Consider the following 26,160-nt stretch of genomic DNA (forward strand, 5'->3'; position numbering starts at 1 on the left):
GCCTTTTGGAGATGTCTTTGCTAATTTCCACTTCCATTGAATTTCCTATCCAAAGCATGACTCTTTCTTTGGGTATAGTTATAAGCAGAGGAGGTTGTAGTTGGTGATGAAGTACCACCTCCAGACCAGGCTCCAGGGAATTTATTCTAGAATGATATCCTGCCAGCAACCTTGACTGGGAGCAATAGCTCAGGCCTGTAACCCAGCACTTTAGGAGGCTGAGGTGGGAGGTTCGCTTGAGCCCAGGAGTTCGAGACCAGTCTGAGCAACAGAGGCTGCAGTGAACTATGATGGCACCACTGCACTCTAGACTGAGCAACAGAGCAATACCCTGCCTCAAACGAACAAAACAAGAAACCTTATATCATTTTACCTGGGTTTATGAATCATCTAGAAATGTGTCTGCACTATGTCTTGGTTCTCAGTACCAGGGTATTTAGCTTTCTAATTGGTGAGGAAAAAATGAGGCTGCTAAGACCTTGACCCTGCCTTCCTTGAACTTTGCCTTTCTCTAGGTGTTCGAGACCCACCTGTTGAGAGCAGAAAAGCACAGGAAAGGACCCGAGCTCAGCAAGTGCCTTCCCCACCATGGGGCAGATCTGCCAGCGACAACTGGTAAGCTCTGGTGTTTTTCTTTTTTTTTTTTGATGGAGTCTTGCTCTTGTTGCCCAGGCTAGAGTGCAATGGTGTGATCTCAGCTCACTGCAACCTCCACCTCCCGGGTTCAAGTGATTCTCCTGCCTCAGGCTCCCAAGTAGCTGGGATTACAGGCATGTGCCGCCATGTCTGGCTAATTTTGTATTTTTAGTACAGATGGGGTTTCTCTGTGTTGGTCAGGCTGGTCTTGAACTCCTGACCTCAGGTGATCCATGCGCTTCAGCCTCCCAAAGTGCTGGGATTACAGGTGTGAGTCACCACGCCCAGCAGCTCTGGTGTTTCTTTAGCTTCTCAGAGGGGTCATATGCACCGCAGCCTGCTCAACCCACTATCCCTGGCAGATGGGTGTGTTGGGGTCCATCTTAGAGAAGGGAAAACTCTGACCAAGAGCACAGCAGGAAAGTGTCATGAGGCAAGACAGGAGCCCCTCAGCCTCAGCCTCTAAGTCTTGGTACAGGTTCATTTGCAGCAGGGGCCACTTGGGTTCTGACCAAGGGAAGCCCAGAGGATCATTCTGCAACCCCCTGGTTAATTGCTTCTTAGACAGTTACACTGTGAAGTCATTAATGTGTGCTGGAAATAGAAGTTTGGCTTTTTTCTTCTTTAAGATAAGCCCCCTCTGGCCACTTTTTATGTTGCCATGTAAAAGCAGAAGCCCATTTAAAAAACATTTTTTTTTTTTGAGACGGAGTCTCCCCTTTGTTGCCCAGGCTGGAGTTCAATGGCATTATCTCAGCTCACTGTCCCACCTCCTGGGTTCAAGTGATTCTCGTGCCTCAGCCTTCCTAGTAGCTGGGATTACAGGCGTGTACCACCATGCCCGGCTAACTTTGTATTTTTTTGTAGAGATGGGGTTTTGCCATGTTGTCCAGGCTGGTCTCAAATCCCTGGCCTCAGGTAATCCACCTGCCTCAAACTCCCAAAGTGCTGGGATTATAATGTGAGCTACCATGCCTGCCTAGAAGCCTGTTCTTACACCTTAAAGAGCTTTGAAGCCGGGCGCGGTGGCTCACGCCCGTAATCCCAGCACTTTGGGAGGCTGAGGTGGGCGGATCACCTGAGGTCAGGAGTTCAAGACCAGCCTGACGAATAGTAAAACCCCATCTTAAAAAAAAAAAAAAAAAAAAAGAGAGCTTTGATTCTCCCCTTGGATGTTGGAATAAACTTGGAAAATGTTTATAGGACAAATTATGCTCTTCTGAGTAGCTGGTTCGTATTAAATTAATCTAAAATTAATCTATGCTGCAGATGGGTCCCCCTGGAGCAAGGACTACAGCTGTTCCACCCCACCCCCCACCAAGAGAACAATTTGGGAAATTGAGACACAGTTGGGGTTTGCCTCAATGACAAACACAGTGCTCAAACTAACTGAGTGCTCTGAGCCCGGAACTCTCTCAGAGCCCCATTTAAATCACTGCAGTGACCTGGCCTGTTTCCTTTATGAAGACTTTCTCCTGGTCAGCTCTTGGGTGGCAAACTAATTTCTGATTAGTATCACAAGCGGACAATACAAGGAGTTGCTTCCACCTTGAGGCAAGAGGTGAGGGGCTTGGGCCCACCCAGGGTGGGCATCTTTTTCTCAGTCCTACAGAGTGGCTTACAATGCCCTCTTCAGCGTCTTTGAGAGGGGCTCTGCAAGGTCCAGCTCAGGTGCATCCTTCCTGCCTCTCAGGGCTTTTTGTTTGTTGTTTTGGAAACAGAGCTTTGCTCTTGTGGCCCAGGCTGGAGTGCAACGGCGCGATCTTGGTTCACTGCAACCTCCGCCTCCCAGGTTCAAGTGATTCTCCTGTCTCAGCCTCCCAAGTAGCTGGGATTACAGGCGCCCACCACCACACCTGGCTAATTTTTTGTATTTTTAGTAGAGACGGGGTTTCTCCATGTTGGTCAGGCTGGTCTTGAACTCCCGACTTCAGGTGGTCTGTGCGCCTCAGCCTCCCAAAGTGCTGGGATTACAGGCATGAGCCACCGTGCCCAGCCCCTCTCAGGCTTTTGAGAGGACTGAATTCCATCCTGTTTCTAATGCCCCGCTGCAAGCTCTCAGCCTCATTCTCCTTTGTGGAATTCAAGGCTTCTGTGGTTGTCAGTGGGGAGTGGAGGTCACTGAATACAGAAATCCAAAATTCCTCTTGGCCGTTGAACTTCTTAGACCTCTTCCTTTTCTCCTCCTTCACCCCAACCAGGGTGAGAAAAGTTTTGCCTGCTCTGGGAAAGGAGGAGCTTTTCCAAACCCGGAAGTTTGTTTGGGATGTCACTGCCACCTCTCACGGTCCCCTTCCTGTGCCCCTGCCTGGCTTTGCCAGTCCCAGGCAGAATGCCACCAGGAGTTTAAAGTAGGCCATGCCAGCCTTGGAGAAATGGCACAAAGCAGCCAGTGTCACAGGCACCATGTGGCAGTCAGCAGGTTTGGACTCTGGCACCCAGAGTCCAGTGTCAATCTGACAGGCCCTCCGTGGTGCTTGGAGGTCCAGGGAGAGAAACACAGGTTCTGAGATCTCAGATACAGATAGAAATCCAGCAGCTGGACATTGATTTGGTCCCGTCAATTAGCCCAGGGCAGTTGTAGTTCTTTTTGCCTGGATACTCTGTCAGTTCATGATCTTTATTATATCATCTGCCATTTACCAAGCAAGTCCTCTGTGCCCCCAACTCCCAAAGGCCCAGTGAAGAAGGTATCATTCCATTTTACAGATGGGTAAACTGAGGCTTAGAGAGGTCACATTCCTTTCCCAGGTTGCACAGCTGGTCCTGGCAGATCCAGGACATAAACTCAGGTCTCTCTGACTCCAGGACTGTGCTCTTTCTACTCACTCCTCAAGCTCAACGCTCAAGGTGAGGTGTGTACCCCAGCCCTGTATTTCTAATGATAGATATATTTTGAGTTGTCCCAAGCTTAGAAACTCATACTCGGGATATTGAAATGTCCACTGTTAGTCTAAGGAAGGACCAAAAATTGCCAAAAATTTGGTTTTCTTCTGATAGGTTTCCTGACAATTCCAAGTCCCACACAGTATTTTTCACTGTTGCCTTATTATAAGTTCTCATGTAGGCTTGCAAGTATCTGCAACAATAGAGCCATTTCAGCAGGGAGTTGGCTGCCATGGGGTATCAGTGTAAGGCCTAGGCAGTTTTGGCTTTGGGCACATGGAAAATTTGCCTGGATTGTTCTGATAGCTCAGACTGTCTAGGGGATGCATTTTTTGCTTCCCTAGTTTTCCTAGGACCATCATTTTTATTTTATTTTATTTTTGATAGATGGGATCTTGCTCTGTCCCCGAGGCTGGAGTGCAGTGGCACAGTGACGGCTCACTGAAGCCTTAAACTCCTGAGTTCAACCGGTCCTCTTGCCTTAGTCTCCCAAGTAGCTGGGACTAGACGCGTGTGCTCCCACACCCAGCTAATTTTTAATTTTTTTTTTTTTTTTGTAGAGACAGGTGCTTGCTATGTTGCCCAGGCTGTTCTTGGACCCCTGGCCTCAAGTGATCCTCCTGCCTCAGCCTCCCAAAGTGCTAGGATTACAGGTATGAGCCCCTGCACCCAGCCTAGGACCTTGATTTCTGTGGAACTTCTTTGACTTGGGGCCTACTGAGAAGAGGGCATGGTTTTTCAGTTTGTGAACTGCAAATGTTTGTTGAGCACTTACTCTGTGTGAGGTGGGACAAGAAGTGCTGAAAAGGTCATCCCTGCCCTCCAGGGGAGATACATACATGGGTTACCCCTGGTTCTATTTCTTTCTTCAGAGAAGGAGTCTTGCTCTGTTATCCAGGCTGGAGTGTAGTGGCGTGATCTCAGCTCATTGCAACCTCTACCTCCTGGGTTCAAGGAATTCTCCTGCCTCAGCCTCCCAAGTAGCTGGGACTATAGTCACGTGCCACCATGCCCAGCTAATTTTTGTATTTTTAGTACAGATGGGCTTTCAACATGTTAGTCAGGCTGGTCTCAAACTCCTGACCTCAGGCAATCTGCCCACCATTGGCCTCCCAAAGTGCTGGGATTATAGGTGTAAATGACCGTGCCTGGCCAGGTTACCCCTGATTCTTTCAGGCACTACCTGCATATCCATGGGCCGCTGTGCAACCTTCCAGGAACTTCAGTCTCCTTCCCCATAGAGCGGGTTGGCTCCGTCTCCTTCCCCGTAGAGGGGGTTGCCTCTTGTGCTCTGTTACTCTGCATTCCATCTCTTCTCACCCACTAATAGTCAGGAGGAAGAGTAAGAACTAATATTTATGCTGTGCTTTCTGGGTCCAGGCACGAAGACAGGAGGCACTTTGCAGGTTGTTATTGCAGATAAAGGGCTGAGGAGGGCCTCAGTTTTCTTATTCGTGCTTTTTCTCCCTGTTCCTGCCCCTCTCCCCTTCATGCTGCCGAGACACCTGCAGCGGTGAGTGGTGACTGACAATCAGAATCCTGTGAGATCTCCAAGTTAAGAGCAGAGTCCTTTAAAGTCCCTTGTTAGGACCAATATACTTGAGTTTGGGCCACAACTGTTCTGGCTTGGGGCTCCCCGGAAAGTTTGTCTCTAGCAGCCCTGGGATTGGTGGGGCCAGGACCCACTCTATCCCCTGCCAGTGTTGGGTGGAAAGGTGGGGCCAGGCTCTAATCCATCTGATTCATCTCCCCCTTCACTGGACAAGACTGATTTGGCCTCCACTGGCTCCAGAGCAGGCATGCTGGCCACACGAGTGTTTCCAAACACTCATTTCTGGAGGTGTGACTTGAGCCCATTACCAAGCATTTTTATCCATCCCCCACTCCCTATCTGGCATCTTCTGTATGTGGAGACATTTACCAACTCTGTGCTCCTTGGGTGGCCTTCTTCTGTGCCCAGTGATACGGGACAGCTCAGTCCCCAGCCTCAGCCAGCTGCCCTGGGCATGCCCTTTTAGGCAGGTGGGCTGGTACACACCTGCGCCTGAGGTTCCAGCCTCAGCTCACCTCCAGTAGGTCTAGGTTTCCTTTTCCATGAAGTATTGCATAACCAGAAAGTCAAGCATTTAAACAGGCTACCTTGCACATGATTTTTGGAATTACTGGAGGAGGAAGGAAGATATCTCCAAGATATGTGTGCACTGTCATTTCTGCCTCCAACCTTGAAATCTCTCTCTGTATCAGTTAGCTTTTGCTGTGTGTGTTGTGTAATACATCACCCCAATACTTAGTGACTTAAAACAATAATCTCTTGGCTGGGCGCAGTGGCTCATGCCTGTAATCCCAGCACTTTGGGAGGCCCAGGTGGGTGGATCATGAGGTCAGGAGTTTGAGACCAGCCAGGCCAACATGGTGAAATCCCATCTCTACTAAAAATACAAAAATTAGCCAGCTGTGGTGGTGCATGCCTGTAGTCCCAGCTACTCAGGAGGCTGAGGCAGGGGAATCGCTTGAACCCAGGAGGCAGAGGTTGCAGTGAGCTGAGATCATGCTACTGCATTCCAGCGTGGGCGACAGTGTGAGACTCCTTCTCAAAAAACAACAAACAAACAAACAACAAACAATAATCTCTTATTTACCGGCAACGCTTTGAGTTGGTAATTTGCACTGAGCTCAGCTGGGGTGGCTCTTCTCTGTCTCATTTACTGTCAGCCTGGCTTTCTCAGAGAACTGCAGGCAGCTTGAGGTCTGTGGCTTCTCTTCCACCTCTGGCAGTTGACTGGCTATAGGCAAGGATGGTAACTGGGCCATGTACCACTCATGTTCAGTAGCCTAACGGGCTCATTTACATAGTGGTGGTTGTAAGGGTTCAAAAGCAGCTTGAGAAGTCAAGCCCCAAATCGCAAGCACATTTCGAGTGTCTGTTTGCATGGCATTGCTATTGTCCTATGAGTCAAGCAAGTCACAGGGCCAATTCCAGAGTCTCTGTGGGTGAAGACTATGTAAAAGCATGGGTATGGGAAGGAGAATTAGTGTGGCTTTTTTTTGCAAACAATTTACTACACCTTCCCTATTCATTCAGCTACCGTCATGAAGAAATTCACATGAGCTTTTCTCTGGATTGGCGGCAGCTTCCAAAATTTGTGAGGCAAGGGAAGTTATAAAAAAGCAGAATCTGTCAGGTGCAGTGGTTCACGCCTGTGATCCCAGCACTTTGGGAAGCTGAGGCAGGAGGATCACCTGAGCCCAGGAGTTCGAGACTAGCCTGGTCAACATAGAGAGACTCCATCTGTACAAAAAATAAAGAATTTGGCCAGGCGCAGTGGTTAACACCTGTGCTCCCAGCACTTGGGGGGCCAAAGCAAGCAGATCATTGAGGTCAGGAGTTCGAGACTAGCTTGACCAACATGGAGAAACTTCATCTCTAGTGAAAATACAAAAAAAAAATTAGCTGGGGTAATGACACGTGCATGTAATCCCAGCTACTTGGAAGGCTGAGGCAGAAGAATTGATTGAACTTGGGAGGAGGAGGTTGCAGTGAGCAGAGATAGCGCCACTGCACTCCAGCCTGGGTGACACAGTGAAACTCTGTCACGACAACAACAACAAAAACAAAAATTAGCCAGGTGTGGTGTTGCACACCTGTAGTCCCAGCTACTTGAGGTCAAGGCTGCAGTGAGCCATAACTGCACCAGCGCACTCCAAGCCGGGGCAACAGAGAGACGGAGAGAGGGAGAGAGAGAGAGAAGACAGACCCTGCTTCAAAAAAAAAAAAAGTGAGGGAGGGCAGAATGCTAACTCATTTTTTGCAGACCCTGCCAAGAGCTGGTCAATGCCTAATGGCCAGGTTGCCTCCTTTCTCATCAGGGAAGCATTGCATCCTGCAGTCTAGGAGACAGTGGGGCCAGTGGGTCAACAGGGCTTAGATCCCTGTGCTCCCACACCTCCTCTCCAGGACTCTGCTGCAGCTCTGGTGCTGCTGCGCTTCCGTTACTGACTGGCACATCTGTGTTTCCTCGTGGACTGTGGGCTCCTTAAGGGCTGAACCACAGTTGTTTTTCATCTTGGAATCTCCAGCTCCCAGCACAGTGCCTGGAACATTTGTAAGAACCTAGTGTCTGTGTGAATAAATTCGCCAATTTTATATTACTGAGCTCTGCTGCATTTCATCCAGAGAACTGGTAATTGTGTTAGAATTTGCATAGACTTTCCAAGGTTCCTTGTAATTACTTTTGCTTTCTGAGTGTGATTGATTAGTTATAAGCATCCCACTTAGCTCATTTGAAATGTGAATGTGAGTTGCTGAAATCTATTTGTAACACTACTTGTCCTGTCTTTCTTTAAGGATGTAGCCACTGAAAAGCCAAAACGACCTCCACTTACTGAAAGTGAGGTAAGAAAGCTATTTTTTTTTCATTTCCTTTTGTAACATTTTCTGTAAAAGGCAGTGCATGGCAATTCCCTTTGAGAATTCTGATCACGGTTTTAAGCCAGCCAGACAGCTGTGCAGTGGCTTCTTCGGGGTGTGTAGCAGTATTTACCTCTAACTTGCTCCCTGCTGGATTCAGTCCACCTGCACAGGGAAGGTGCTTTCCAAGGGGGCCTCTGTTACTAGGAATGCTAATTGTCAGAGCCAAACACAGGGCCCTCCTGCCTTGGAGCTGCATGGCATCCTGACCGTGAGGGACTCTGGGAGGGGAAATGGAAGGGTCTCTACCCTCCTGTCTTTTCCATTTCACAGTCAGGCATGCCAGAAACTTGGCACCCATCTGCTCTGCAATTCAACATGGACAAGTGTCAGATCTTTGCTATAGACACACCCCATTTAGCTCCAAATCAGAGAATTTTCTGCGCTGTTTGTGATGACCTACCCTCTTCCTTCCCATTCCCCAAGCACACACTTTACTGTCTCTTTAAAGAGGCAACAGAGTGGATCTGAGATGCGTTGCTTCATGCAAAGGTGGTAAGGTACAGACTTTACGAATTAACTTGGGAGAAAAGCACAGAAATTCTCTATTTTCCTTGTGTCAAGCGCCATTACCCAGTCCCAGGTAAGGCCCAAAGCTGGGTATGGATTCAACCTGGAGCCCTGGAGCTCTGCCCTGCTCCTCATTCCACTGATTGAGTATTTGTGTTCTTTTGAAAATAAGTAAGATGCTGGATGCAGTGGCTCATGCCTGTAATCACAGAACTCTGGGAGGCTGAGGCGGGTGGATCACCTGAGGTTGGAAGTTCCAGACAAGGCTGACCAACATGAAGAAACCCCATCTCTTTTTTTTTTTTTTTTTTTTGAGACGGAGTTTCACTCATGTTACCCGGGCTGGAGTGCAATGGCGCGATCTCAGCTCACCGCAACCTCCGCCTCCTGGGTTCAGGCAATTCTCCTGCCTCAGCCTCCTGAGTAGCTGGGATTACAGGCACGCGCCACCATGCCCAGCTAATGTTTTGTATTTTTAGTAGAGATGGGGTTTCACCATGTTGACCAGGATGGTCTTGATCTCTTGACCTCGTGATCCACCCTTCTCGGCCTCCCAAAGTGCTGGGATTACAGGCTTGAGCCACTGCGCCTGGCCAAGAAACCCCATCTCTACTAAAGATACAAAATTAGCCGGGCGTGGTGGCACATGTCTGTAATCCCCGATACTCTGGAGGCTGAGGTGGGAGAATTGCTTGAACCTGGATATGGAGGTTGCTTGCAGTCATCTGAGATAGCGCCATTGCACTCCAGCCTGGGCAACAAGAGCGAAACTCCATCTCAAAAAAAAAGAAAATAAATAAGACTCGGCCTGTAACCTCAAAAGACTTAATGGCTGAGAAGTGAAGTTAATGTTTTTTAAAAAGAGAAAGTTTACGTTGGTGTAACGTGCCTTAACAGCCAGGTGAGGGAGTGGTCAACCCTGCCTTGGGTCCAGATAACACAGGCTGGATAGGGGTGATGAGATTTGCAGAGAGTCTTGAAGAAGAGGAAAGCACGTGTCAGGTGAGGAAGGGCATTTCAAGCAGAGAGAGCAACAGGTGCAAAGACAGACCTGGAAAGAGGGAAGAAGCTGAGGAGACTGAGGAGGCTGCAGGGGCTGGGATTGGTTGTCCAGTTGAGAAACTCTGACAGCAGGGCCTGAAGGATCTTCCAGGCTGAGGAGTCATGCGATTGCATTGTTTTCTGTCTGGCAGTAGCAAGGAGCTTGAGCTGCAGGAAGCCTTGAGCGTCCTGGAAACCAGAGTGGGTGTAGGGGGCATAAGCTTAGCGAGACCTCCAGGGTGTGTGCTGTGCAAGACGATCTACTTCCCAGTGGGAAGAAAGTACAGTTGACCCTGAAGCAATGAGGGGGTTGGTGGCACTGACCGCCCCCACCGCATGCAGTAGAAAATCCGTATATTAACTTCTGACTCCCCCAGAACTAAACTACTGTAGTTGACCAAAACCTGATCGATAACATAAAATCAGTTAACACATATTTTGTATGTTTTATATACTATATTCTGTATTCTTACAATAAAGTAAGCTAGAGAAAAGAAAATATTACTAAGAAAATCATAAGGAAGAGAAATGAACTTACTATTCGTTAAGCGGGAGTGGATCACCATACAGGTCTTCATCCTTGTAGTCTTCACTTTGAGTAGGCTGAGGGGAGGTAGAGGAGGGGTTGGTCTTGCTGTCTTGGGTGGCAGAGGTGGACGAAGATCCGGCTGTAAGCAAACTCATGCAGTGCAAACCCGTGTTGTTCAAGGGTCGACTTTATTACAATTCCATTGTTACCAACTTTTTAAAGACAGATCAATGTTGGTGGCCTTGCAGATACCCAGGCCTCTCACGATGAGGAGGGGTTGATAGTGGCCCCCTCCTTTGTTTCCTGGACCATCTTTAGCATATTCTTTATTTTTTTATTTTTTTTATTTTTGGAGACGGAGTTTCGCTCTTGTTACCCAGGCTGGAGTGCAATGGCACGATCTTGGCTCACCACAACCTCCGCCTCCTGGGTTCAGGCAATTCTCCTGCCTCAGCCTCCTGAGTAGCTGGGATTACAGGCACGCACCACCATGCCCAGCTAATTTTTTGTATTTTTAGTAGAGACGGGGTTTCACCATGTTGACCAGGATGGTCTTGATCTCTTGACCTCGTGATCCACCCGCCTCGGCCTCCCAAAGTGCTGGGATTACAGGCGTGAGCCACCGTGCCCGGCAGCACATTCTTAAGCATGGCAGCTTTAGCATTGCTTGGTTGAGGCCTGGTGCGGTGGCTCATGCCTGTAATCCCAGCACTTTAGGAGGCCAAGGTGGGCGTATTACCTGAGGTCGGGTGTTCCAGACCAGCCTGGCCAACACGGTGAAACCCCGTGTCTTCTAAAAATACAAAAAATTACCCAGACGTGGTGGTGTGCACCTATAATCCCAACTACTTGGGAGGCTGAAGCACAAGAATCGCTTGAACCTGGGAGGTGGAGGTTGCAGTGAGCCACTGCCCAGGCAACAGAGTGAGACTGTTTCAAAAAAAAAAAAAAAAAAAAAAAAGAATTGCTTGGTTGAAGTAGTCTTATGTATCAATGTATCATGTTATTTGGCTTTAATTAGACTGACCCTCACAAAATAGGCAAGATAGGCAAGCGGTTTTACAGGGAAAGATTTCTGCATAAAAAATATGGGTTGAGATGGGTGTGGTGACTCACACCTATGAACCAGTGCTTTGGAAGGCCGAGGAGAGAGGGTCACCTGAGGCCAGGAGTTTGCGAATAGCCTGGGAGACATAGCAAGACCTCATCTCTAAAAAAAAATTTAAGAATTAGCTGAGCATGGTGGTGTGTGTTTATAATCCCAGCTACTCAAGAGGCTGAAGCAGGAGAATTGCTTGAGCCCAAGAGTTTGAGGCTGCAGTGGGCTATGATTGTGCCACTGCACTCCAGCCTGGGTGACAGAGTGAGGCCCTGTCTCTCTCTTTTTTTTTTTTTGACCTTGTCTCTTAAAAGAAAAAAAAAGTAAAAGAAACTGGGTTAAAGCTAACACAAATGAACAATGAGAAAATAAGTCTGCTAATTTTCCTATCCCTGGTACAGACTATTCAGCTACATCATGGGGTGGAAAGAAGACAAAGATCTTATTAGATATAATAACAAGTCAGTCAAAAAATTAAAAATTAGCATGGCTATTTAAATTCTGACTTTATGTATGATATTGTTAATGATGAACTAATCACTGTGTGTACAGAGTGCCTTGAGAGAATTAGCTAATGACACTAGTAGGTCACCACATTTAAAAATAGTTTATCTTTGTCTTTTTATTTATTTATTTATCATCTTAATTTTTTTGGATGGCTCTCACTCTGTTGCCCAGGCTGGAGTGCTGTGGTGTGATCTCAGCTCACTGCAACCTCCAACTTCTGGGTTCAAGTGATTCTCCTGCATCAGCCTCCCGAGTAGCTGGGATTACAGGCACCACCACCACGCCCGACCTATCTCTTTATTTTTTTTAAATGAAATTATAGGCCGGGCATGGTGGCTCACACCTGTAATCCCAGCACTTTGGGAGGCCGAGGTGGGCAGATCATAAGGTCAGGAGATCAAGACCATCCTGGCTAACATGGTGAAACCCCATCTCTACTAAAAATACAAAAAATTAGCTGGGCTTGGTGCTGGGTGCCTGTAATACCAGCTACTTAGAAGCCTGAAGCAGGAGAATTGCTTGAACCAGGGAAGCAGAGGTTGTAGTGAGTTGAAATCACACCACTGCACTCCAGCTTGGGCAACAGAGTGAGACTCCTTCTAAAAAAGAAAAAAAAAAAAAAATATATAAAAAAAAATATATATATATATATATGTGTGTGTGTGTGTGTGTGTTTATATATATACACACACATATATATACACACATATAATACATATACATATATATACATATATAATACATATATATATATAATTGCTAGCAGTCAAACGCACAAATGCTGTCAGCTTAAAAAGTTTGTTGTTAAGACAACAGGATCTCGCACTGTCACCCAGGCTGGAGTGCAGTGCTGTGATGCTGGCTTACTGCAGCCTCCACCCTGTGGGCTCAGTGACCCTCCCACCTTAGCCTCCAGAGTAGCTGAGACTACAGCCACGTGCCAGCAGGCCCAGTCGTTTTTTTTATTTTGAATTTTTTCCAGTAGAGACAGGGTCTTGCCATGTTGCCCAAGCTGGTCTTGAGCTCCTGAGCTCAAGCATTCCACCTGCCTCAGCCTCCCAAAGTGCTTGGATTACAGATGTGAGTCACCATGCCCAGCTGCTTAGTAAGTTTTAACACATGTATACACCATTGCCTAGTTCAAGATGTAGAACATTTCCATCAGCCCCCAAAATCCCTTCTTGCTCTTTTCCAGTCAATACTTCCCATCTCCTGTCCTGAGATTATCTCTATTCTGACTTCTATCACCACAGCTTTTCTGTTCTTGAAACTCATGTAAATATAATCATACATATGTACAGCTAGTGCTCAACTTACGACCACAGTCGGGACTGTGGACCGGTCGTAACACGATTTGGTCGTAAGTTGAGTAGGCTATATGTACAGTTGAAATGGTGCTCACAGAGATGGTAGTGCTGCCAGAAGCTGGTCCACACTGTTGTACGCCCAGCTGGGCAGCGTTTGCGCTGCCAGACGTGGAGCAGTCGTGGCTAGCGATTGTGGTCGTAAAGTTGAATGGTCGTAAGTTGCATAGGTGGTAAGTCGATCAATACCTGTACACTCTTGTGCCTGGTTTTTAATATTTTTGTTACTGCATACATCAAAGTTATTCCTATATGATTTTGTTTTTTGTTTTTTCCATGAGGCATTTTATTTGTAAATATGTATTACATCTCTAGAAAAAGAATCCCAGGGTTTTCCTATGTGTTTTCTTCTTGCTTCTTCATGGTCCGTGATGCCAGCTGAAATTGTCAGGACAGTAAAACCAAACCGGTGGCATGGAAGCAGATTATTCTGCCATTTCTCTAGATCTTTGAATTATACATCAAATCTGGGGCTGATCATGCCACAGTTGTTTAGGCTGCCTGTGATGTTCACAACAATTTTCCCAGCTCTGTGATCATCAATGATTTCAAATTCACCAGTGTAACCATGTTTCATCATCACAGTGGGAAACTGGACGATGGCTTTGGAGCATGGCCTAAGAACCTGGCGTTTGCCTTTCTTTTCGGCATTGTTGATGCTCATGAGAGCATCAGCCAGGACGATGACTTTGGAGCATGGCCTAAGAACCTGGCGTTTGCCTCTCTTTTCGGCATTGTTGATGCTCTTGAGAACATTAGCCAGGTCATTCATGTGCACCATTGTGGTGGCTTGGAAAGACGGTGAAAAGAGCCCTATGTATTTTATATGTAGAAAATCCTAGTTTATCCACAAAAGCCTATTAGAACTAATACACAAGTTCAGCAAGGTTATAGAATACAAGATCAATACACAAAAATCAATTGTACTTCTTCTATACACTTGCAATGAACAATCTAAAAATGAAATTAAGAAAACAATTTCTGGCTGGGCGCGGTGGCTCATCCCTGTAATCCCAGCACTTTGGGATGCCAAGGTGGGTGGATCACTTGAGGTCAGGAGTTTGAGACCAGCCTGGCCAACAAGGTGAAACCTTGTCTCTACTAAAAATACAAAAATTAGCCAGTGATGGTGGCACGTGCCTATAATCCCAGCTACTCGGGAGGCTGAGGCAGGAGAATCGCTTGAATCCAGGAGGCAGAGGTTGCAGTGAGCTGAGATCACACCATTATACTTTAGCCTGGGCAACAGAGTGAGACTTTGTCTCAATTAAAAAAAAAATTCATTTATAATAGCATCAAAAAGAACAAATTACTTAGGAATAAACAAGAGAAGTATACACTTTTACTCTGAAAACTACAAAAGATTATTGAAAGAAAATAAAGAAGATCTAAATTAATGGAAAGACATCCTATGTTCATGGGTTGGAAGACACTGTTGTTAAGGTAGCAAATTCCCAAATTGATATATAGATTCAGCTCAATTCCTATGAAAATCTCAGCCGGCTTCTTTGCAGAAATTGACAAGCTGCTTCTAAAATTCATATGAAAATGGAAGGGTTGCCAAATAACCAAAACAATCTTAAATAAGAAGAAAGAAAACTCACATTTTCTGATTTCAAAACTTATAAAGCTACAGTAATCATGACAGTGTGATACTAGGATTAGGATAATTATATAGATGAATGGACTGAAATTGAGAGTTCAGAAATAAACCCTTACATTTATGGTATAATAATTTTTCATGAAGATGTGAAAACAATTCAATGGGGAAAGAAAAGTCTTTCAGCAGATGGTGCTAAGACAACTTGATATTCACATGCAGAAGAATAAAATTGAATTGCTACCTCATACCATATACAAAAATTTATTCCACATGGATCAAAGACCCAAATGTAGGGCTACAATTATGAAACTCTTAGAGGAGAGCGTGGGTATAAATCTGTGTGACCTTGGGTTTGGTGACCACTTCTTAACTATAACCATGTGTTACGGGCTGGATTGTGCCCCTGCCATTCATACATTGAAGTTTTACCCTCTGATACTTCAGAATGTAATTGTATTTAGACATAAGGGCTTTAAAGAGGTAAGGAATGAGGTCTTTAGGGTGGGTCCTAGTCCAATCTGACTGGTTTCCTCATCAGAAAAGGAAATTTGAACCCACAAACAAACACAAAGGGTGAGTGCACAGAGAAAAGACCCTGTGAAGAGGTAGCCATCTGCAAGCCAAGGAGAGAGACCTCAGAGGAAACCATACCTGCTTATACCTTTATCTTGGACCTTCCAGAACTGTGAGACAACAAATTGCTGCTGCTTAAGCCATCCGGACTGTGATATTTTTATTATGGCAGCTCTAGCTAATTAATACACCACCAAGAGAACCCCAAAAGTGGAAAAAGCCAAATGTCCATCTATTGATGAATAGATAAGTGAATTGTGATGTAGTCACACAATGGAATATTATTTACCAGTAAAAAGAATAAATATGAATCTGGTATGTTTATACAGAAAAAGAGTAAAGTTCAGATATATACTACAACACAGATGAACCTTAAAAATATTTCATTTCTTGGCTGGTTCGCATACAGTTACAACTAATTGATCACAACCAGTTACAGCCATCTTTGTTCCTTCTCCATTCCTACTGCTTCCCTTGCTAGCATGTATATATTTCTCTTGGGTTAATATCCAGGAGTGGAATTGCTGGGTCATATGTTGGGTATATAATCAACTTTATTAGCAACCGCCAGTTTCAAGACATTGTAGTTAAATCATTTTATACTCCCATCTATCTCATTTGTTTTCACGTCTATGTTTTAGGTATGCTCTTTTTTTTTTTTCCCCATTTTTAAATTTTTTGGGATGGAGTTTAGCTCTTGTTGCCCAGGGGCTGGAGTACAATGGTGTGATCTTGGCTCACTGTAACCTCCACCTCCTGGGTTCAAGCAATTCTCCTGCCTCAGCCTCCCAAGTAGCTGGGATTGCAGGCATGTGCCACCACGCCCGCCTAATTTTGTATTTTTAGTAGAGATGGGATTTCTACATGTTGGTCAGGCTGGTCTTGAATTCCTGACCTCAGGTGATCTGCCCACCTCAGCCTCTCAAGGTGTTGGGATTATAGGCATGAGCCATCATGCCCAGCCTTAGGTATGTTTTTTTTTTTTTTTGAGACAGAGTTTCGCTTTTTGTTACCCAGGCTGGAGTGCAATGGCACGATCTCAGCTCACCGCAACCTCCGCCTCTTGGGTTCAGGCAATTCTCCTGCCTCAGCCTCCTGAGTAGCTGGGATTACAGGCACGCGCCACCATGCCCAGCTAATTTTTTTTGTATTTTTAGTAGAGACGGGGTTTCACCATGTTGACCAGGATGGTCTCGATCTCTTGACCTCGTGATCCACCCGCCTTGGCCTCCCAAAGTGCTCGGATTACAGGCGTGAGCCACCGCGCCCGGCCTAGGTATGTTTTATAACATACATAGTATGTTAGTGCAATAGTATGCATTGATATTTATAAATAAATATACATGCTATTAGAAGTTCCATAGCCTGGGGCTGGAGGAGAGTTGACATTGGTAAGGGTCTTCTATTAGTTCTCTAGAACTGCCATAATGAATGACCACAAACCTGGTGGTTTCAACAACAGAAATGAATTCTCTCATAGCTCTGGAGGTTAGAAGCCCAAAATCAAGGGGTCACCAAGGCCTGTGCTCCCTCTGCAGGCTCTAGGGAAGAATCCTTTTCCTCTTCTGCTTCTGGTGGCTCCAGGTGTTTCTTGGCATGGAGCAGAGGTGCTCTGATCTCTACCTCTGTCTTTTATTGGCCCTCCCCTTTTTCTCTCTATGCCTTCTCTTGTCTCTCCTCTTTTTTTTTTTTTTTTTTGAGATAGGGTCTCACTGTGTCCCAGGCTGGACTGCAGTGGTGTGATCACAGCTCACTGTAGCTTTGATCTCCCCAGGCTCAGGTGATCCTCCCACCTCAGCCTCCCAAGTAGCCAAGACTGCAGATGGACGCCACCATACCTGACTAATTTTTGCATTGTTTGTAGAGCAGGGTCTTACCATGTTGCCCAGGCTGGTCTCAAACTCCTGGGCTTAAGAGATTCTTGAGGCAGTTGTGGCACTGCCTCAGCGTCCCAAAGGGCTGAGATTATAAAAGGGAGCCACTGCACCGGCCCTCTTCTGTCTTTATGAGGACATTTGTCAATGGATTTAGGGCCCACCCTGGTAATCCAGGATAATCTTATCTTGAGATCTTTAACTCAGTTATATATTCAAAGACCTTTTTTTTTTTTCTTTTTTTCTTAGATGGAGTCTCCCTCTGTCACCCAGGCTGGCATGCAGTGGCACAATCTCAGCTCATTGCAGCCTCTGGCTCCCAGGTCTTAAGCAATTCTCCGCCTCAGCCTCCCGAGTAGCTGGAATTATAGGCACATGTCACCACGCCTGCTAATTTTTTGTATTTTTTTAGTAGAGACAGGGTTTCACCATCTTGGCCAGGCTGGTCTCGATCTCCTGACCTCGTGATCTACCCGCCTGGGCCTCCCAAAGTGCTGGGATTACAGGTGTGAGCCACTGCACCCGCCCTCCCCCTTTTTTGTTTTCTTTTTTTGTTTTTTGAGATGGGGGATTGCTCTGTCAACCAGGCTGGAGTGCAATGGCACAATCTCGGCTCACTGTAACCTCTGCCTCCCAGGTTCAAGCAATTCTCCTGCTTCAGTCTCCCGAGTAGCTGGGATTATAGGCATGTGCCCCCACACCCAGCTAATTTTTTGTATTTTTAGTAGAGGTGGAATTTCAACATGTTGGCCAGGCTGGTCTTGAACTCCTGACCTCATGATCTAGCCTCCTCAGCCTCCCAAGGGCTGGGATCACAGGTGTGAGCCACTGTGCCAGGCCCTTTTTTTGTGTGAGATGGAGTCTCACTCTGTCGCCCTGGCTGGAATGTAGCGGCACGATCTCGGCTCACTGAAACCTCTGCCTCCCAGGTTCAAGTGATTCTAATTTTTGTATTTTTAGTAGAGATGGGGTTTCACTATGTTGGCTAGGCTAGTTTTGAATTCCTGACCTCAGGTGATCCACCTGTCTTAGCCTCCTAAAGTGCTGGGATTACAGGCGTGAGCCACCAGGCCCAACGTGGACATATGTTTCTGAGGGCACAGTTTAACCCACTATAGGACTGTTTAGCAGAATGATTAGGAAGGAGAGGTTGGATTCAAAATAATTTTTAGAAACAAAACAAAATAAAGCCAAATAAAACCTCAGACATATAAGCATGAGCCAAACAAACAAAAAACAGAAAAAAGAAAAAACAAGGTGGGGCGCGGTGGCTCATGTCTGTAATCCCAGCACTTTGGGAGGCCAAGGCAGGCAGATCATGAGGTCAGGAGTTCGAGACCAGCCTGGCCAACATGGTGAAACCCCCCCCTCTACTAAAAACACAAAAATTAGCCAGGCCTGTTGGCGCTCGCCTGTAATCCTAGCTACTCAGGAGGCTGAGGCAGGAGAACTGCTTGAACCCGGGAGGTGGAGGTTCCAGTGAGCCGAGACCGTGCCACTGTACTCCAGCCTGGGTGACAGAGTGAGATTCTGTCTGAAAACAAAACAAAAGTTTGTAGGTCTGGGCACAGTGGCTCACACCTGCAATCCCAATACTTTGGGAAGTGGAGGTGGAAAGAACGCTTGAGCCTAGGAATTTGAGACCAGCCTAGGCAACATAGGAAGACTCTGTCTCTACAAAAATAATTTAAAAATTTGCTGAGAGTGATGGCGTGCATCTGTGGTCCCACCTACTTAGGAGGCTGAGCTGGGAGGATCCCTGGAAGGTCAAGCCTGCAGTGAGCTGTGATTGTCCACTGCACTCCAGCCTGGGCGACAGAATGAGACTGTGTCTCAAAAAAAAAAAAAAAGTAGTTTGATTTGTTTGCTTTGCTTGTTCTGAGGTACATTTACAGGTAGAATTATTGGGGTTTGGTAACAGATTAGATCTGGAGCCCATGGAGTGGAAGGAGGTCAAAGATGATGGCAGATTTTCAGCCAAGGTGATGAGGGGATAGTTCTGCCTGGAACACCCTTTTCCTAGACACTAGATTAGTGTCCCTCATTTTATTCTAGTTTCTACTGAAATGCCACATCTTCAGAAGACCTTCCCTGTCCATCCTGTCTAAAATGAAATCCCTACTATTTGTTCAACTTATGTATCCCTTAGGATTAGATTTGGCTGGCAGTAACAGAAAACTCCAAAATAGCATTTTGATACACACATTGGAATTTTGTTTTCCTCTCAAATTTTAGAAATATGGAGGTAGTGCATGGGGCTGGGAGGGGGCACCTTGGTGTCAGGGATGCAGGTTCTATTCTATTTCGTTGCTTTGTTTTGTATGGGCATCATTCCCAAAGTTATCTCTTTTTTTAATTAGAATAACACACATGTATTTTCTAACAAATTTTGTAACCACCCTACCGGTTCACTTTGTCTGCTGCCTAGACAGAGCTGATATATAAAGATAAGGAATTGTAGTAGAGAAAGAGCAACTCACGCAGAGCAGGCTGTGCAGAGACCAGAGTTTAATTATTACTCAAATCAGTCTCCTCAAGTATTTGAGAACTGGAGTTTTGTTGTTGTTGTTGTTTTTGAGACGGAGTTTCGCTCTTGTCACCCAGGCTGGAGTGCAATGGTGCGATCTTGGCTCACTGCAACCTCTGCCTCCCAGGTTCAAGTGATTCTCCTGCCTCAGCCTCCCAAGTAGTTGGGATTACAGACATGCCCCACCATGCCCGGCTAATTTTTTGTATTTTTAGTAGAGGTGGGGTTTCACCATGTTGGCCAGGCTGGTCTCAAACTCCTGACCTCAGGTGATCCACTGGCCTTGGCCTCCCAAAGTGCTGGGATTACAGGCGTGAGCTACTGCGCCCAACTGGGGATTGGAGTTTTTAAGGATAATTTGTTGAGTGGGAAGCAGCCAGTGAGTCAGGAGTGCTGATTGGTTGGGTCAGAGATGAAATCATAGGGAGCTGAGTCAGTTTCTGGCTGGTGGCCACAAGATCAAATAATCCAGTTTATCAATGTAAGGGGTGCCAGCTGATCCATCAAATGCAGGGTCTGCAAAATATCACAAGCACTATCTTAGGCTTTACAATAGTGATGTAATCCCCAGGAGCAATTTGGGAGGGTCAGAATCTTGTAGCCTCTAGCTGTATGACTCCTAAACCATAATTTCTAATATTTTGGCTAATTTGTTAGTCCTTCAAAGGCAGTCTGGTCTCCAGACAAGAATAGGGTTTGTTTTGGAAAAGGGCTATTATCATCTTTATTTTTATTTTTGTTATTTATTTATTTATCAAGAGTCTCACTCTGTCACCCAGACTGGAGTGCAATGGCCCGATCTCAGCTCACTGCAACTAACCTCTGCCTCCTGGGTTCAAGTGATACTCCTGTCTCAGTCACCCAAGCAGCTGAGATCATACCTGGCAATTTTTTTTTTTTTTTTTTTTTGTATTTTCAGTAGAGATGGGGTTTCACCATGTTGGCCAGGCTGGTCTTGAACTCCTAACCTCAAATGATCCACCCGCCTTGGCCTCCCAAAGTGCTAGCATCACAGCCATGAGTCACAATGCCCAGCCTCATCTTTGTTTTAAACTATTAGCTAAGTTCCTCCCAAAGTTAGTTCAGCCTATGCCCAGGAATGAACAAGGACAGCTTGGAGGTTAGAAGCAAGATGGAGTTGGTTAGGTCAGATCTTTCACTGTCTCAGTTATATTTTGCAATGGGGGTTTCATTTTTGTGGGTCAGGAGTTGGGACAAGCTGAGCTAGGTGTCCAGCCTTGGGGCATGCTTTCCTGCTCAGGTGGTTTTTTGCAGCATTCGGGTCTTTGCAGCTGTAGGATTACATCTTGCTTCTTCTAAGAGTCTGGAGGCTAGAAGTCCAAATTCAAGGTGTTGACAGGCTCATGCTCCCTCTGAATCATGGAGAAAAGGACTCTCCCTTGTCTCTTCCAGGCTTCTGGTGGCCCCAAATGTTCCTTGGCTTGTGGCAGCATCACTCATCCATGCCTGCATCTTCGCATGGTCATCTTCTCTCTGTGTCCCTTCACATAGTGTTCTCCCTGTGTGTCCCAAAGGTTATCTCATAATCCAGGATGATTGCAGGATCTCTAGCCCCTCTCCCTGTACTCCAGTCAGCAGGAAGGAGGAATGGCAAAGAAGCATATTCTAAACCCACAGAATAGCCGTGTCTCTTAAGGGAGGGTCCCAGAAGCTACAGAGACACTCTCACTTTTATCTCTGGCCAGAGCTTGGTCACATGCCCACATCTGACTCTAGGGGAGGCTGGAAATGGAATCTTTATTCTTGGGGGCCTGAATTCACCTAAAAGTTGGAGCATTGATTAGTTTGTTAGGACAAAGGGGCTATGGATATTGTGGGCTATAGCCGTTTCAGCTGCGCCTGTCTTTCCTCCTAGTGCCTGGCCTAATGTATATTTAATTAGCCATTTGTTTACCATCTGTCTCTTGTGATCAGAACGTTGGTTGTGTTAAACCAAAGAACACTGAGGTACAAGTTAAAAAAAAAAAGAAAAAAAAAAATAAGAAGGCTGGGTACAGTGGCTCACGCCTGTAATCCCAGCACTTTGGGAGGCCGAGGCAGGTGGATCACCTGAGGTCAGGAGTTCGAGCCTAGCCTGGCCAACATGGTAAAACCGTGTCTCTACTAAAAATACCAAAAATTAGCCAGGTGTGGTGGTGCACACTGAAATCCCAAATACTCAAGAGGCTGAGGGAGGAGGATCCTTTGAACCCAGGAGGCAGAGGTTGCAGTGAGCTGAGACCACGCCACTGCACTCCAGCCTGGATGACAGAGTGAGACTTTGTCTCAAAAAAAAAGAAAATGACTGAGGCGAGTCTCAATCAATTTAGAGTTAATTTTAATTTTGCCAGGGATGAGATTATGCCCAGGAAAAAAAGACACAAACCACAGTAGGATCTGTGTTCCACACTTTTTCTGAAGAGGGTTTGGGGACTTCAATATTTATTTATTTATTTTAATTTTATTTATTATTTTTTTGAAATGGAGTGTTACTCTTGTTCAGGCTGGAGTGCAATGACGCAATCTTGGCTCACCACAACCTCTGCCTCCGGCGTTCAGGTGATTCTCCTGCCTCGGCCTCCCCAGTAGTTGGGATTACAAGCATGCGCTACCACGCCCGGCTAATTTTTGTATTTTAGTAGAGATGGGGCGTTGCCATGTTGGTCAGGCTGGTCTCAAACTCTCGACCTCAGGTGATCTGCCCGCCTTGGCCTCCCATAGTGCTGGCATTACAGGTGTGAGCCATCACGCCAGGCTGGAGGACTTCAATATTTAAAGAGGAAAGGAAAAAAAGGGAAGGGTAGATAAAAGAGGCAAGGGGTTGCATTCTTTTGAGATTTTGATTAGCTTAGTGTTCCCTGAACCCACATTTTACATGTGAAATGAGAAGGGTAGAGAAACAGTCAGCTATGCATTTATACTCAGTGAATTTGCATTTTTACATAAGTAAAGTAAGCACAGAATGAAAGAAGTGGTCAAATATGCATGTGTTAGGTGAAGAAAGGGATGACTTCTAGTCCAGTCCTTGTCCTGTACCTGTGATAATAAGCTGTCAATGTACATTGTTTGGGTGAAATTCAACAGAATACTGTTTTAGGGTAAAGATCGTAAAGGAATTTCCTTGTAAGCAAATTGTGAGGGAAGCCCCCTGGGAAGTTATGTGGCCCATCTTTGCAGCTGCCTAGGTAGGGACAAAAATGGGAGGTTTTTTGGGTGATTCAGTTCCCAAGCTAAACACTTCCCTTTGGCACAGGGAGTTTGGGGGATTTTCGTCTTGTTCACCACATTTCCAGTGACTAGGAAAGTGCAGGGCAGATTAGGTGTTTCACAAATATGTGTTGAGTGAATAAGTGACAAGGAGGGGAATTGAGAAGTATGTTTAAGGAGAACATGACTGTTTTGGAAGATGCTGAGTTTTGAGCACCTATGGGACATACAGGAGTTGATTCTCATAGGCAGCTAGAAATATAATCACGAGCTTGGGAGGGAGATGTGGCTGAAGCCCTTGACAAGAGTGATTCTTTGGGAAGGGCCCAGCAAGACAGACCTACGGAAAACAGCGAAAGAGGAGACATACTCAGCCCCTCAGTGGAATCAACCTAAGCCATAAGTCTCCACCCGCCCCGCCACCCCCGGGGGAGGGCAACTTCTTCCAAAGCCCACTTGTAGCCCCTCTGATCTTGCACATCTGCCTCCCTGAATGGTTTGAGAATTCCCCTTATCAAGGGGATTCTGTGGAGCCCGGATCCACTTGCCACACTTTAGGAATCTAAACAAGCCACAGCTCAGTTTCCTCGGTGTAGGTCTTTGGACCTTTCACTGGACCTGAGTGAAATAAGAGAAATAAGGACAATATGGTAAAAATAAATATTGCATTTTGTTGGAATGGCAAGGTGGGCTGGACACACACAGCCTTGGCTTGGACCTCAGCTTTTCCATTCAGTTGCTGTGTGACCTTGGGAAAGTCACATAGTCACCCCGTGATTCAGTTTTCTTATCTATAAAATAGGGATATTATAGTATCCACCTCACTGGGTTGTTTTAAGGGTCAATCAGTCAATAAATAAGTAAATAATTTAGAACAATGGCATATAGTAAATTCTACCTAAGTGCTAGCTATTATTATAAAGCCAAATGTATTTAGATTACAAAGCAACCATTATTTTTACTTCTCTGTTTCGAAACATCTTTTCCTTTAGGACAGCGGTCCCCAACCTTTTTGGCACCAGGCACTGGTTTCGTGGATGATAATTTTTCCTCAGACCTGTGGGTTTGGGGGGATGGTTTCCGGTGAAACTCTTCCACCTCAGATCATTAGGCACTAGATTCTCATAAAAAGTGCACAATCTAGATCCTTTGCACATGCAGTTCACAATAAGGTTTGTTCTCCTACAAGAATCTAATGCTGCCGGGTGCGGTGGCTCACACCTGTAATCCCAGCACTTTTGGAGGCTGAGCAGGCAGATCACTTGAGGCCAGGAGTTTGAGACCAGCCTGGCCAACATGGTGAAACCCTGTCTCTACTAAAAACACAAAAATTAGCCAGGTGTGGTGGTGCGTGCCTCTAATCCCAGCTACTTGGGAAGCTGAGGCAGGAGAATCACTTGAACCCAGCAGGCGGAGCTTGCAGTGAGCTGAGATCATGCCACTGTACTTCAACCTGTCCTCCAGAGCAAGACTCTGTCTCAAAAAAAAAAAAAAAAAAAAAAAAAGAAAAAGTCCTTTCTTAGCTATATAAAAAGTCAGAATCTAATTTTGTTTTTTTTTTGTTTACATGTTTAATTTGCTGACCTGTGACATCTCAGGGCCTAGGAACTCTGCCTAGGTGTTGACATGGACTCTGTGTGAGCATTTTCCAGTATAACTTGGTGTTGTTGATAAAGAGTCAAAGTCTATAAAATATTTGAAGAGATTATTCTGAGCCAAATATGAGCAGCCAGTGGCCCATGACACAGCCCTCAGGAGATCCTGAGAACACGTGTCCCAAGTTGTCAAGCTACAACTTTATACATTTCAGGAAGACAATAAAACACCAATCAATACATATAACATTGGTTGGCTAAGCATGGTGGCTCACGCCTGTAATCCCAGCACTTTGGGAGACTGAGGCAGGCGAGTCACCTGAGGTTGGGAGTTCGAGAGATGGCAAAACCCTCATCTTAACAAAAATACAAAAAATTAGCCAAGTGTGGTGGCGCTTGCCTGTACTCCCAGCTACTTGGGAGGCTGAGGAAAGAGAATTGCTTAAACCTAGGAGGTAGAGGTTGTAGTGAGCTGAGATCATGCCATTCTACTCCAGCCCAGACAAGAGAGCAAGACTCTGTCTATTTTTTTTTTTTTTTTTGAGATGGAGTCTTGCTCTGTCACCAGGCTGGAGTGCAGTGGTGCGATCTTGGCTCACTGTAATCTCCACCCTCTGGGTTCCAGCAAGTCCTCTACCTCAGCCTCCCTAGTAGTCGGGACTACAGGTGCGCACAACCATGCTGGGCTAATTTTTTATATTTTAGTAGAGATAGGGTTTCATCATTTTGGCCAGGATGGCCTCAATCTCCTGACCTCATGGTCTGTCTGCCTTGGCCTCCCAAAGTGCTGGGATTACAGGCATGAGCCAATTTTTGTATTTTTAGTAGAGATGGGGGTTTTACCATATTGGCCAGGCTGGTCTTGAATTTCTGACCTTGTGATCCACCCTCCTCAGCCTCCTAAAGTGCTGGGATTACAGGCGTGAGCCACCGTGCTCAGCCCAGGCTACACTTCTGTATGCCTATGACTCTTGTCAGGCCCAGAGGCAATTTAATGAGGATGAAATGTCTAGAAAGGGACAGTGTGGGACTCAGATTTCTTTGGCTCTCCTGAGGGACTTCTACCTCCAAAGGGGAGTAGAAGCCCCTGTAGGGCCAAAAGAAAACTTCCCCACGGGCCGGGCGCGGTGGCTCACGCCTGTAATCCCAGTACTTTGGGAGGCCGAGGTGGGTGGATCATGAGGTCAAGAGATCGAGACCATCCTGGTCAACATGGTGAAACCCCGTCTCTACTAAAAATACAAAACATTAGCTGGGCATGGTGGCGCATGCCTGTAATCCCAGCTACTCAGGAGGCTGAGGCAGGAGAATTGCCTGAACCCAGGATGCGAAGGTTGCGGTGAGCCGTGATTGCACCATTGCACTGCAGCCTGGGTAACATGAGTGAAACTCCGTCTCAAAAAAAAAAGAAAACTTCCCCTTCCCACTCTGCAGATTTGCTGAAAAGTCAACAGACAAAAGGCAGATTAAGAGAAAAAGCAAGGCCGGGTGCGGTGGCTCAAGCCTGTAATCCCAGCACTTTGGGAGGCCGAGGCGGGTGGATCACAAGGTCAAGAGATCAAGACCATCCTGGTCAACATGGTGAAACCCCGTCTCTACTAAAACTACAAAAAATTAGCTGGGCATGGTGGCGCGTGCCTGTAGTCCCAGCTACTCAGGAGGCTGAGGCAGGAGAATTGCCTGAACCCAGGAGACGGAGGTTGCGGTGAGCCGAGATCGTGCCATTGCACTCCAGCCTGGG

General features: G+C 46.2%; 1 protein-coding gene across 1 annotated transcript in view; it reads left to right on the forward strand.

Moving 5' to 3' along the window:
• The first annotated feature begins 520 nt into the window (after positions 1-520).
• HK1 (hexokinase 1) overlaps positions 521-26,160 on the forward strand; it is a 117,191-nt gene continuing 91,551 nt past the window's right edge. The window contains exons 1-2 of the mRNA XM_032256182.1: positions 521-615; positions 7,868-7,915. Coding sequence (XP_032112073.1) covers positions 589-615; positions 7,868-7,915 — 75 coding nt within the window. The 5' untranslated portion in view covers positions 521-588. The remainder of the gene's footprint in view (positions 616-7,867; positions 7,916-26,160) is intronic.

The sequence above is a fragment of the Sapajus apella genome, unplaced genomic scaffold, assembly GCF_009761245.1.
Source record: "Sapajus apella isolate SASKATOON/1434 unplaced genomic scaffold, GSC_monkey_1.0 scaffold94, whole genome shotgun sequence".
Lineage (NCBI taxonomy): Eukaryota > Metazoa > Chordata > Mammalia > Primates > Cebidae > Sapajus > Sapajus apella.